The sequence below is a fragment of the Hibiscus syriacus genome, unplaced genomic scaffold (genome assembly GCF_006381635.1).
Source record: "Hibiscus syriacus cultivar Baekdansim isolate YM2019G1 unplaced genomic scaffold, ASM638163v2 tig00110930_pilon, whole genome shotgun sequence".
Taxonomy (NCBI): domain Eukaryota; kingdom Viridiplantae; phylum Streptophyta; class Magnoliopsida; order Malvales; family Malvaceae; genus Hibiscus; species Hibiscus syriacus.
This window is the reverse complement of record NW_024062917.1, coordinates 392703-406505: the sequence shown is the minus strand read 5'-3', so window position 1 is coordinate 406505 and position 13803 is coordinate 392703. Positions and strand designations below refer to the sequence as shown.

The following is a 13803-nucleotide window of genomic DNA, read 5'->3' as shown; positions in this document are numbered from 1 at the left end:
GGGTCCCTAATCACGCTGAACTGTCGGGGCTAATATCTACGATGATGCAGGAGCTGCACCCATTGTCTCTAGGTAGTCTCTAACAAAGTGCTCGATCTCCCATTGTACTCACCCAAGTTCCTCATACCACACTAATCACACACGGGAGGAAGTGAAATCCACGTTGTACCTCCCAAACTCATCATTGATTTAGTCGCTAATGGTCTCTCACAATATACCTCTCCATTCTAAGCTCTGTCTTGACCTTCAGGAATGAACTGATAAAGAACTTCACAATACTTGAGAGTCTTTGGTCCTTTTGGTCGAAGTTTTCTATGGACCAGCCAACTCGGAGGCTCTCCTACTCTACCTTGGAGATCCACTCAACAAACAATATTTCATACTCTGAACCCTCTCGACTGTCTTAATTTTACGAGTCAACTCAAAAAAACTCTTGACCAGTCGATCGATAACTGAAAGTGGATGTTAATGTACAGGTTCTCTATAATCCTCGTACATCTAAGATCCTTTGTCGTCATCAACTCTGGAACATAACATTCAAACGAAAGAAATCTCGCTCATACTTGTATACAAATGAGTGCTTACATAAATAATTAGAATGAGTGCTTAAATGGGCTGATTAACCAGTTTAGTTTTAGTGTGTTTAAATGGGCTGGCCCGGAAATAATTAATGCTAACATTAATAATTAGAGATTAAGGACAACAATGGTGTTCTTTTAGTGAAAAATCATGATATTAAGATGGTTTGGGGTAGTTACTTCTTTGGCTTATTTAATGACGGTGCCTCTCCTTGTAGAGATAGTAACGTTGATGGGTCAGCCGACCATCATACTACGACAATTGACTACCCTATAAGTAGGATTGGGTTTGAGGAAGTCAAAATGATTCTTAGAAAGATGGGAGGGACAAAGCTGTCGGTCAATATCAAATTCCTATCACTGTGTGGTTGGCCCTAGGAGAAAAAGGAGCTAAGTGGTTCACCAACATCTTTAATATTATTTTAGAGACTGTCAAGATGTCAGAGGAGTGGAGAGAGTCTACGGTGATACCAATCTATAAGAATAAAGGAGATCCCCAACGTTGTGGCAACTATAGAGGTATTAAACTACTCAATAATACCATGAAGCTATGAGAAAGGGTGATAGAGGCTAGGTTGAGACAGGTTACTAGGGTTTCGGAAAACCAATTTGGCATTATGCCAGGCAGGTCTACTACGGAGGCGACTCATCTACTTCGACGGCTTGTGGTTAAATATAGGGAAAAAATAGAGATCTTCACATGGCGTTCATTGACCTTGAGAAGGCGTATGATATCGTGCCCCACGATACGATTTGGAAGACCTTGGAAATGAGACGGATCACAACTGCTTATATCCGGGTGATTCGTGATATGTACTATAAATCTACTACATACGTTAGGACTACAGTTGACAACACCGAGGCATTCCCGGTGGAAATTGGACTCCACCAGGGGTCGACTCTTAGCCCTTACATCTTCGCCTTGATTATGGACGACATCTATTGTGCGACACCAGACGGTGTTCCATGATGTATGCTTTTCGCTGACGACATTGTCCTAGTTGCTGAAACAAAATCTGAGCTGATTAGTAGACTGGCTACTTGGAAGATTGCTTTGGAAGAAAAAGGTCTAAGGATCAATATTGAAAAGACATAGTATTTATGTTCAAACTTCAGTGGGAACCAAAACGATGAAGATGTAGATGTATGCATAGAAGGACAAGTTCTTCCCTCAAAGGATTGTTTCAAGTACCTAGGGTCTATGATACATAAAGATGGAGGTGTAGATGATGACGTTACACACCGTATAAAGGCGGGATGGCTAAAGTGGAGGGCTGCTACTGGAGTTTTGTGTGACAAGAAGTTGCCTCTAAAACTTAAGGGAAAATTTTATAGAATGACAATAAGACCAGCGTTGCTGTATGAATCAGAATGTTGGGCAATCAAGAAGGATCACGTAAGGAGGATGGAGGCCGCTGAAATAAGAATACTTTGATGGGCATGTGGTAGGACTATGTGGGACATGACACCAAACTCTGCCATTAGGATGTCCTTGGGGGTGGTGCATGTATCCGAAAAATTGAGGGAGGGAAGACTACGGTGGTTTGGGCATGTCCTTAGGCGACAACCGTCGGATGCGGTCCGGAGGGTAGAGTCGATTACAGTCGACGGTGCCAGAAGGAGAGGACGACCAAGGCGGAAGTGGGAAGACTGCTTGAGATATGATTTGAAGGATTTAACCCTTACCGAGGGCATGACCTCTGATAGAAAAGTATGGAGACTTAAGACCAGGGTAGCCGAGTAGTGCGGGTTACAACCTTACTGTGTAACATCTCTGTCTTCTTTTTAATGTCTTTGTAGTAATTCTCATGACTTCTACTTTTTATACGTTTTTGTCATTTAAATTTATGAAGGCTTAGAACTAGGGTAGCAGAGTAGTGTTGCCTTAGTGTATGTTTCAACCCATTTGACTTTAATCATTCTCGTAGCTTGCTATCGTTGACTTCTGTGTATCATTCTCTTCAGGTTTCTTCTTTTTAAATTTAGCCGGGTCTTACGTTTCTGTCTATATGTAGAGATTTTTACGCAGGGATTTATTTGCAGGGATTACTTCTCATTTAAGACGTGCATATGAAGAATATTCAACTATGTATTTATTTATTTATTTATTTATACATGCATTGCATTTTATCTTTATTTTTAATTTTTCTGACTGCCGAAGGTTTAACACAGAAGCTGCTCTCAACCTTACGTTAGAGCCAGTCTACTTCCCTACATCCCCTTACCCTATTGCATATGAGAATAGAATTTTATTGTTGTTATTGTATTAATAATTAGAATTAACTTTTAAGTAATATGTAAAATAAATTTATCTAATTACACTTGAAAATCAATTAAATTTATAGTTTAAATCGGGAATAGAATAATATTTTATTTTAAAAATCACAATCAAATAATTTATTTAAAAACATCATGAATTAAATGTGTTTTTATTTGAAGATTAATGATCAAATTTCAAACGAAGATTAGAACTTATTAAAACAAAAATTCAGTTGGGCTTTTAAGTGCAATTAAATGAGTTTTTTTAGAGATGAAAAATAAGTGGAGTACGTACGTTTATAGAAATAAAAGCAGAAAGAGTAATTTCTAAATATGTGAATTTTTTCAGTGATTAAAAAGGGAATAGAGTAGAGGGTGGGTGGGGCAATCATATAATAGCATTTTTCACGCGCCACTTTATTCCTGGGCATAGCAAATGGGGACACGTTGCTGTATTATATTTCTTCATTTTCTGGACACCGACAGCTTTGCCTTAGCCTTAAGTTGAAGCCACCTTTTGCACACTCTCGGCTCATTCACATGCATCTTGTTTTCTGCCCACACCTTTTATTAATTGTTTCGGCAGAAAATTCTAAGAAACCAAACAAGAATCTGAAAATATTATTACCTGAACCTAACCCACTCTTGCTACTTTGTGGAGTATTAACAAGTGTGAAGTAAGAAGCAAGGGTTGGCTCAAGTATTAAAGTCTGATCTTAGAAGCCAAGCCGAGCCAAGCAAAGTCCAGACGAAGTGACAGAACAGGTCGCCTTCTTCCCCGTGTGGTCCCCCCATCCAGCCTGTCTCTCTTTAACTCACCCTTCTCTCTCAATCACTAACCTAAAGGCTCTCACCTTTTCCGTCTTCTTCTTCATCTCCATTGTTAGTGTTGCTTTGATAGAAACACTTCACATTTCTTTCTCTGCTGCGCCTGTCCCCAAAGCAATAATCCATCACCAAATTCCGCTTGCAACTCAATACCCACCATAATCTTCAAATATCTCATCTTGTTGTTGTTGTTGTTTTTTTTAAGGTTGTTTGTTTAAGTTTCCTTTGAGCACCATGGGTTCTTCCATCTATGGTGTCTCTTCCTCTCATATCTTCATTTTCCTTCTCTTCTCCTCTGTTTCGGTCGCCATAGCTGCATTGCCTCAAAACCCATCTGGGAAATCTTTTGCTTCAACAGCTTCTGGTCAGATTAACTCCAACTCCGTCCTCGTTGCTCTTCTCGACTCGCATTACACCGAGTTAGCTGAGCTCGTGGAGAAAGCTTTACTTCTCCAGACTCTTGAAGAAGCGGTTGGTAAGCACAATATTACCATTTTTGCTCCTCGTAATGAAGCCTTGGAGCGTCAACTCGACCCCGAGTTCAAGCGCTTCCTGCTTGAACCTGGAAACCTCAAGTCCCTCCAAACCCTTCTCATGTTTCACATTATCCCCAAACGGGTCGGATCCCACCAATGGCCCCATCCTAAAACCGGCCCTGTCAAGCACACCACCCTTTGCAACGACCATATACACTTATCATCCAAATCCACCGGCAGAAAAACTGTTGGCTCAGCTGAGTTGATCCGACCTGACGACGTGATCCGACCCGACGGAGTCATCCACGGGATTCGTCAGCTTCTCATTCCCCGTTCCGTAATAGAAGACTTCAACAAGAGACGTAATCTCCAGTCAATCACCGCTGTATTACCTGAGGGTGCGCCTGAAGTAGATCCTCGCACTCACAGGCTGAAGAAACCAGCCCCGGTGCCACTTGGAGCTCCGCCGGTACTTCCAATCTACGACGCGATGGCTCCAGGTCCTTCTCTGGCGCCAGCACCGGCTCCTGGACCCGGCGGACCTCGTCATCATTTTGACGGTGAGAGCCAGGTCAAGGATTTCATCCATACTTTATTGCATTACGGAGGGTACAACGAAATGGCTGATATTCTAGTAAACTTGACGTCTTTAGCAACGGAGATGGGGAAACTAGTTTCAGAAGGATATCTTATAACAGTCTTGGCTCCCAACGACGAAGCCATGGCAAAGCTTACTACGGATCAGTTAAGCGAGCCTGGAGCAACGGAGCAGATCATATATTATCATATCATCCCCGAGTATCAGACGGAGGAGAGTATGTACAATGCAGTTCGGAGGTTCGGGAAAGTGAAATATGACACGCTGCGGCTGCCGCATAAGGTAGTGGCTCAGGAGGCTGATGGTTCGGTGAAATTCGGGCATGGCGAGGGATCAGCTTATTTGTTTGACCCTGATATTTACACGGATGGGAGGATTTCGGTTCAGGGAATCGATGGGGTTTTGTTCCCGGAAGAAGAAACCGAAATTGTTAAGAAACCAGCAGCTGTTAAGGTTGCCTCCAAGCCCAGGAGAGGTATTGTTTTTTCTTCTTGCAGTTTTAATTAACTCTGCAACTGTCTCTGGTTATTTGGTTTGGTTATCCGGTTAATTAATTATTGCTAGGATATATAAGTTCATAAACCATGCAACTTTGAGCATTTAGTTGTTTTGTTTTTAGATAGAGATATTATCACATCCTTGTCTGTCCATCCGTCACACCGCCACACATACCCTTAAGTATAGACATAGGATATATGGCAGTCTCTTAACTCTACTAGTCGGCTGTGGAGTTATCCGATAGAAACAATTAGTATTTAGCTTAGAATTCAGTTGATGAGGTTTATAAGAGAATAAAAAGAATGTAAGGTTGAGGTTGAGGGAGTGATTATTAAGTTAGATTGTGTTTTGATGGTTGATGTTTTAGGTGGTGGGACATATAGGAGCATGCCATACAGTTTATATATTGTGGCTTTGATTTGGTGATGGGGGTTTAAGTTTTAAGCATATGTGAGTGTATGGAAAGGAAAGCTTGGAGCTATACTTTCTTTGCTTAGCATTACAGAATTGAGCTAATAACACCCTGCCATGTTAAGGAATCATTATATGATTTGATTATCGCCCTAATCAGGGGAGGGTAAGACGAGGTTGTTATGGGACAACTGACAGTTGTTTGTCTGGAAAATGCACTCAATCCGGCATTAGAGGGAAAGAGAGGAAGGCTGAATTTGTTAACTAGTCTTTTGGTACAAGTGTTTAGATGGAACTGTAGAAGAGCTGTCTTTAACTAATAGTCCAAATTATTTCTCGAGTTCATTGCTAACGAATCCATGTAACCAAGAACCCAGGGCTCGCAGCTCTTAGCCCCACCACAACTTCATTGCCAACAAAACCTTACATATAATTAATTCTTTCTTTATCATTAAAGCTTTTGCAATTAGCTGGCAATATCTGTTGTGTAATTGTTCTGTACTTAATTATTTGCTGACCTTAATTTTATATGGGGGTTTGGTGGTTGGTATGAGTTTACTACTCACTTATTTAATTTATGCCTCTTAGTTGTTCGATTTAATGAATATACATATTGGTCAGGTCATGTAGACACTTGATTGTTTGTTTGACTTAAATTTTGTGTTCCGAATCGATTATGCAGGTAAGTTGTTGGAGATCGGATGCTGGATGCTTGGCACTCTACGGTTTCGATCTTGTTAATAAATATGTATGAAATTGTAGTGTTGAGTTGGAACAAAGAGATGGTAGGAAAGGAAACAAAGGTGAACAACAGTTTCTCCGGGTAAAAGATGCATTGTCATTTGCAGTTGTAAGGATAGGCTTTTGGGAATGCCTGGTGAATGCTTGTTGGATAATCACAATACAAAAAAAAGGAGAGAAATCCCCAGAAAAGAGAAAGTTTGGTGTTATTTTGTTATAAATACTGTAATTACATACCATTTTTTTAATTGTTTTTGTGTATGAATCACTGCCACTTTGCTTTCGTAATGAAGGTTCTCTGGTTCATTGTTGGTCTGTTTGTGGATTAATTGCTTGTCAATTAATTATTCTTTATTCATTTTTCTGTGCCTACAATTAGTTAAAGGAAGAAAAGTCATGTTAGGGGACGACGTAGATTTATTTTAAACACATAAAATTTTGTATTAAAAATGTTTAAATTATTGATTTGGAAATCAAACTGCAGTCCCATTGCATGAATCAGGGCACTGCCTGGAGCTTGGATCCTCCAGGTTGGCTACAACATAAAAATTACTTGATTTTTCCCAAACAATTAAATGAGACACGTGAAGAAGAATACGATCTCTCGCATGGTGTACCGAGTACAATAATCATGGTAATAAATATGGATTGATTTTTATTTGATTTGATTTCTTCTAAAAATATATAGTAAGTATTAAATTAATGTGTAATTAGCAAAACCAAGAAAGAGAATTCATTAAGTGGTTTCGGTGGTTAAAAAATATTATTTTTCTTAAAAGTATTAGGTTGTAATAATTATATATGTAGGATGTGTGCACGTTAGTAACGGCACGGCCCAAATTGTGGAGGTTGAATTTTGAATTCAGCATCGTTTGCATAAACTGAAAGAATTATTGTCACTTTTATAAATTGGTTAGGTCTGGGGATTGATTTAAAACCATCCACCATCCACTTCATTTATTTTTTCTTTTATAAAAGAAAGTTTACTTAGTATTCAAGTATACCATAACTTGTTTTTATTCAATCCAACCATCACATTCAAATCTTCCATACATTTTGTAGATTTGCTTTTTCAAGGCAATACCTTAACCAAACGGGTTTGCACCCAATAATTCATTATAAGTGGGCTACATACCTTTAAACAAAGCTAGGAAAAAAGAGCAATCAAGGTTAAAAAGAAACAAGCCTTAGTTGAGCTTGTTAAGGAATTGCAGAAATGGGGCAATTTGTTAATATATTTCTATCACGAGAATCGCCACAAAGTTAGGATCATGACAACGTGAACTAATTCAGTAAGTCTAACCTCTTCCATTATTAATGAAGTGAAAACTTCTTTTTTAAGGTCATGACAACATACTTTTATGAGGTTTTCAAAACATTTTTAAAATGTGATTCTCCAATAAGATTTTTTTTGCATTGTTTTCTCTCTCGTGAATATATACAAGTAAAGCAATGTTTTAGTAAAGGGTGGTGTTTATGCAGTGAATGGACATCAATTAATGTAACATCCTTTACTCGAACCGATAATCTTATACGAATGAAAATGTCATGTTTAGAAGTTAAGGCAAAAGTAGAATTAATTTAAAAGCAATTGTTGATTTTCCTTTAATATTCATGTGAATTTAATTCTTACAACTCTTTGACTACTACCTCACCACAATCTAATACCACCAACTGTGTTCATAGCCATGAATTGTAACAATTTCATAATTTCAATGGCATTAACATTTCAAGGCATCATGCTTATACAATGACATTTAAATTTGTAAATCATATACTCACCATGAATTTATCAGTCATAATTTTATCATTACAGGCAGACTTCATTTCTTAAACCTTAAAGGTTAATTAATGTTCATTTCATGTCATAAATCATCGTTATTCATATTTCATTCAGGTCTATTTTAAAACAGCTACTGCTGATCTATTACGATAATTTTGTTATTTGGCTACGAGTGGAGCTCTAAGAAACGGTCAAGGGGAATAGTTATTTGGCTTCTCCAAAAGTCTCAAAATTTGCTCGGTTCTAACTGCAGAGTTATGAGAGATTCATGTGGTTCTCGTGCATGCATGGAGGTTGGGATAACAAGGCGATCTGTAATCGTGAGTACATCACTCATTGCTTCTATTTGTATACTTCTTGAACAAAAATGAGAGCTAAGGATCTCGATGATAAGAAGATAGACAAATTCAGTAGCCGATAAGTTCGCTGAAATGGCAAAGGGTCACTCTGTTGGGGAAGATCATTTCATGACACCTCCACATGATCTGGAGTCCTTAATTGCCCAGGAAGCTACTGGGGGTTAGTTCCTCAGCCTTGACTCCATGTTCTGTATTAGCAAAAAAGAGATGACAACATGGTAAGTAAATGAATAGTGAGTATTTATTGTTCATGGTAAAGAATACAATTGACATGTCATAGAATCCACAATGTTCATACATATATTGTTTCGATTTCGGTCTAATTAGTGACAGAAAAATGTTGATAATTGATTGGACTTATGTTCACACAATAATGAAGAATTGACAACTATAACTGTGTTATAGCACTGTTGATAATAACATAAAAATTTATGTATCCGTATACCTAAAGAATATCATTGTCCAAATTGTTGGTATGATCATCATATTATTAATCATGGATTTTCTTTAATTATATGATTAAAGATATGTTTATATAATTATATTAGAATAGAATATAATTTATAATTTAATTTAATAATGATTAAAATGATTTTACAATTGTCTTTTTAGTATTTTAATTGAAAATTATTAATAAAAAATAAACATGATAAAAATAAATATAATTATAAGTAATTAATAAAGAATAAAATTATCTTTTATTGAAAATTCAGAAAATTAATAAACCTTGGGGTTAGTGGATTTTTTTATTATCAAATCTTATTAGAATCATTTTGATGTTGGTTCTTTAAATCCACATGGGATTACTATTATTATCTGATTACAAAAATTATTTTTATTGGCAATATATTAAATATCATGAGAATAAAAGAAAGGGTATACCTATTTTCAAGCTCTCCAACACTTGTCTTTTCCTGCAAACTTGTTTTCAAAATCCTTTCATTGTATCAATTAAGATTTCAAAAGAATTTTTACTTTAGTTAAATACAAAAACCTTTGTTCTATTTCCAAGTTCAAATTAACTCTCAGTTTAATATTTATTCTAAAAAAAATACTTTTTTAAGTGACAATGATGATGTTGATGTTCCTTTTGAGAGAGAAAATTTATATATTTTTCAATTTTGTTAAAATGTAAGGTTTTAGACAATTTGTAGATATTTCCATAATAGGAAAGAGAGAAAAATACAAAGAAATCTTACTTTCATTCATTATTGTAACTATGATTTATAAGTTTATTTTAAATGATAGTAAAAATAAAAATTAAACAAATGTACTAAAATAAGTGAACTTGTCTTTAAAAATAATTTTATAACAAAAGTAAGTTGATGAAACATATTCTTACATAACCTTATATTCTATCGATCAAATACGATAATCTTACGTTTCGAGTAAACGAATCAAAACAAAATAGTGTATTGTTCCCGGTAATCTTACATCCATAATCTTAGGCTGTTTCATACAAGTGTTCTTAGGAGGTCAGCATGTACAATCCTTTGTATTGATTATTCAGCATAGGAAAAAAATCAAAGAGGGGATTGCAAAATATGTACAATATTTGAGACACATAAGGAAAGACTGCCTGGTGAATATTAGTGATCCTCAAACTTTGAAGAGCTAAACTAATGCTAAACTCTAAAAAGTTTGGAAAAATTCCCTATGTCACGACTACATATATATCTTTGTCAAGAAACAGGCAGTGTTTACCTTAATCCAATGGTTAGACCTTTACTGAATTCAGGATTCCCTATGTGCATCATGGCCTCAAATTCTTTGTAATCTATCCGTCCATCCTGCAAAAACAATTCAAACACGTTCCAAATCAAGGAGGGAATGCAACTATGTCTGTGTCTTAAATGTTTTACATGGATTGGAGGGGCTTACATTGTCCTGATCCACTTCGCGCATTATTTCATCCAAGTGGATATCGTCGATGCCGAACTCTTGACAAGCTTTTTGAAGCTCATCCTGAGTGATGTAGCCACTTCCGTCTCTGTCGAAATACGAGAAAGCGGCCAAGAGATTCTCTTCTCTCTCGATCATGTTTAGATGCATTGTTGCAGCTATGAACTCTTGATAATCGATTGTACCACTGTTGTTTATGTCCGCCTGCGATTTCCGAACAAATGAAAAGAACAAAACTGAATTTGATTACAATGTGAAGGAAGCATAAATAGCATAGTCTTCTTGATGAACGACAAATCAATTTCTTAACACTTTGATGAAACATTAATCATTAAGGCATTTGCAGTGAAGGTGTTGTGAAATGAAACTTACAGCCTGCATTAGGGCACGAAATTCTGATTCAGCAAGATTAGCACCAAATCTTTGCAATCCAGCTTTGAGTTCTTCATAAGTGATTTGACCACTGTTATCTGTGTCAATAATCTTGAACATTTCCTTCAATCCGGCTATTTCTTCTTGAGAAAGTCTTTCTCCAATAACCTAAAAGAAAAAAGGGTCAAGTTATTTTAGCTACTAGGGATTGTTCATTGGAAGATTTTCAGAGTCTCTATTCTCATGTTACTTGGACTTGCGATGAGAATCGTATGTGTCCGACATGAATATGCTCAACTTTTTCTATGTTTTTTCCATGTATTTGGAGGATCTTACTCCCACATACATATTTATTTATGTGTCAGACACGAGTACCTTAACATAGATATTTAAACAAGTTTTGGAGACCGATGTTCGAAAGAGATAGGCCAATGTCTCACTGGCATAAACTTACTCTTAAGGCCAATTTCTTGAGCTTTTTCATTTCAGAAAATTGCTTCATGCGGCCTAAGACTAAAGAATCAAGTGGCTTGTCTGGAGCCCCCCCATCAACCTGAATCCACCTGTGGCCTGCAAGGAACCAAAATCAAATTAGCTTAACTCCTCAAATTTCAAAGTGAAACAGCCAAAAACTTGTCTTAACTTATCCAATAGTTTTGAGAATACTGATAAGTACTGTTCCTTTTCACTCTTTGTCATTGGTAACAACTCTCCCATAGCAGTGGTGAACACACATGATAATATGGATTAGTAACAAACAAAATTATATCATTTTATCCATCTCACATGGTAAAAGTGACTTACATAGCACTTCGTATGCGGTTATCCTCTTCTTGGGGTCTTTAGCAAGCATTTTCGACACTAGATCTTTTGCGCTGGCAGATATACTAGGCCAAGGATCAGATGTGAAGTCAAGTTCACTTTTCAAAATCTCGTCGAATATTTCTTGTTCACTGTCTGTTTCAGAAAAGCTCAAATAGACCAAAGTAAATTATAAAAAAATGCAGAGTTAAACAAGAAAGTTCAAATAACTATCTCAGGTTTTCAACAAAAAGAAATGACATAGGATGAAGTCTTACCACCCCAAAATGGAGGCACCCCAGATAGGAGAATGTAAATGATCACCCCAGCACTCCACACGTCAGCTTCTGGACCATAACACTTCTTCAAAACCTCTGGTGCAACATAGTATGGGCTTCCAACAACGGCAGATAAGGTATCCCCTGAAACGTTAAGACCTTCATTAACAAAACAACTCATTGCTGATTGCATACACAGCTTCACAATATTGTGGAAATTTCTCTAGTTTTTCCCCCCGTAGGAACGAATAGCCTACCGAGAATATTTATTCAATTTGGTAAACAACACGTAAACTAACATCCAATTAACATCAAAGTCAGCTGCATCCTCCTAGACATAAACATTCAACTTTGACCTACAAGGAATTTAAAATTTCACTTGGGTCACTTTAATATATATTTGATTTGATTCCATATATAACTGAAAATGAGTACACAATTTACCAAATGCAAGTTTACTCTTATTTCTTTTCTTTTCTAGATGCAAGTAGTTAAAGAATAGCAAGAAGAAAAACGTAAAGTTGTGAAACCATGCTTTTGAGATATATCATATATGTATGTATATATGTTAAGAAAAATGCATAGTTTCCATTCTAATTAAAGCTAGCCAGTTCATGGGAATTGAAAGCAAACTGAGCTTTAAATTCAACATGAAGTATGCACATACAAATGTTTACTACAAATTTACCAGGGTGATGTGAGGTAAGTGTGATGTGAGGTAAGGCTAAATTAATCTTTTAGAGTTTCAATGCAGAACAGCAATTGGGATGGACTCAAAAGAAAAACAAAAATATTTGTGACAAAAGAAGAAAGAATATTGAACATACCAGGCTTGAAGAATATTGATAATCCAAAATCAATGACTTTAAGAGGTGAATCCTCCTCCTCATTCACAAAAAGAAAATTTTCAGGCTTAAGATCCCTATGCATTACTCCCATGGAATGACAGGCTTCAACAACACCAACTATAGTCCTTGCTAATTCTGATGCCTTCCTTTCAGAATAGTGGCCTCTCTTAACAATCCTCTCAAAGAGTTCTCCCCCTGCACACAAATCCATGACAAAATGAACCGCCGCCGGATCTTCGTAAGCCCCTTTAATGGACACAATATTAGGGTGCCCTGTCATGTGATGCATTATCTGAATTTCCCTCCTCACATCATCAACATCAGCTTCAGTTACCAGTTTCCTTTTAGCAATCGATTTGCAAGCATACTGCTTCCCAGTACCTTTCTCGGTGCATACAAAAGTTGTCCCAAACTGTCCGTTCCCTAGCTTGGTCCCCAAGTTGTAGAACTCCTTCAAATTACCTCTTTTCGTTTGCAACACTGAGTCTATCTTGAGTCCAGCACATGACTGCCTTTTAACATTATGGGGTCTCCTTGGTATTTTCTTAGGGTCAACCTTAGGGTCTTCCTCTTTATTTACAGCAACATTTACCTGTAATGCTGGTTTGGAGTCAAGTCTTTGAGGGGGACGCTTTGATTGTTGCCTTTGGAGTTCTTCTTTAGACTTTCCTTCTTCCTTTTCTGTCTCTTCCTTAACAATCTTTATTTCTTCAGGGGGCTGCTGCTTGGGAGCTTCTTTTTCTTCAGTTCCAGACTCAACTGCTTCTTTTTCTTTATCCTTGTTTGCATCTTCGTCTGATCCACTCCCCCAAATGGAATTTGAGATTGTTTGAAAGAAGCCATTTTTAAAACAATTGTTTCCCATCTGAAACTACTCCCAATTCTTACACTTTTTCTTGTATAAGCATACATCTATGAGAACAAAATTCTGGAACTTAGCCTAATGCAGCAGCCTCATTTCTCCAATCCGCGCACTTTCAATTGAGCCAAATACCAATGATTCAATGATCAACGTAATGTATCAAAGACAAGAATTATCTCAAGAATACAATTTCATCAGAAAAAAGGGCG

General features: G+C 37.0%; 2 protein-coding genes across 3 annotated transcripts; one reads left to right on the top strand and one right to left on the bottom strand.

Annotated features, from left to right (window-relative positions):
- The first annotated feature begins 2513 nt into the window (after window positions 1-2513).
- LOC120146593 (fasciclin-like arabinogalactan protein 15) lies at window positions 2514-11343 on the top strand. 2 transcript variants are annotated; one of them, XM_039160113.1, is made up of 4 exons: window positions 2514-2557; window positions 3872-5232; window positions 7197-7201; window positions 11332-11343. In XM_039160113.1, coding segments are annotated over exons 2-3 (1335 nt in total). In that variant the 5' UTR covers window positions 2514-2557; window positions 3872-3899; the 3' UTR covers window positions 7199-7201; window positions 11332-11343. The 2 variants fall into 2 exon arrangements, with proteins under 2 accessions (XP_039016044.1, XP_039016043.1); XM_039160112.1 differs by lacking the exons at window positions 7197-7201; window positions 11332-11343 and adding an exon at window positions 6331-6441 and having other exon boundaries at window positions 3872-5214.
- Window positions 10232-13648, bottom strand: LOC120146660 (calcium-dependent protein kinase 26-like). The gene is made up of 7 exons (XM_039160165.1): window positions 12712-13648; window positions 11885-12028; window positions 11610-11762; window positions 11260-11375; window positions 10806-10973; window positions 10413-10637; window positions 10232-10321 (listed from the first exon to the last, which is right to left on the bottom strand). The coding sequence occupies exons 1-7, from the start codon at window positions 13595-13597 to the stop codon at window positions 10232-10234; spliced, it is 1782 nt and encodes a 593-aa protein (XP_039016096.1). The 5' UTR covers window positions 13598-13648.
- Window positions 13649-13803: the final 155 nt, after the last annotated feature.

What these genes read in the sequence shown, in the direction of transcription:
- LOC120146593 (XM_039160112.1), top strand. Translation starts at nt 3,900, where the DNA reads ATGGGTTCTTCCATCTATGGTGTCTCTTCCTCTCATATCTTCATTTTC. An exon ending in TGCCTCCAAGCCCAGGAGAG is followed by an intron (nt 5,215 to 6,330) that starts GTATTGTTTTTT and finishes TCGATTATGCAG; the next exon opens with GTAAGTTGTTGGAGATCGGA.
- LOC120146660 (XM_039160165.1), bottom strand. Translation starts at nt 13,597, where the DNA reads ATGGGAAACAATTGTTTTAAAAATGGCTTCTTTCAAACAATCTCAAAT. An exon ending in GGTGCCTCCATTTTGGGGTG is followed by an intron (nt 11,763 to 11,884) that starts GTAAGACTTCAT and finishes TTTCTGAAACAG; the next exon opens with ACAGTGAACAAGAAATATTC. An exon ending in TCAAGAAATTGGCCTTAAGA is followed by an intron (nt 10,974 to 11,259) that starts GTAAGTTTATGC and finishes TTTTTCTTTTAG; the next exon opens with GTTATTGGAGAAAGACTTTC.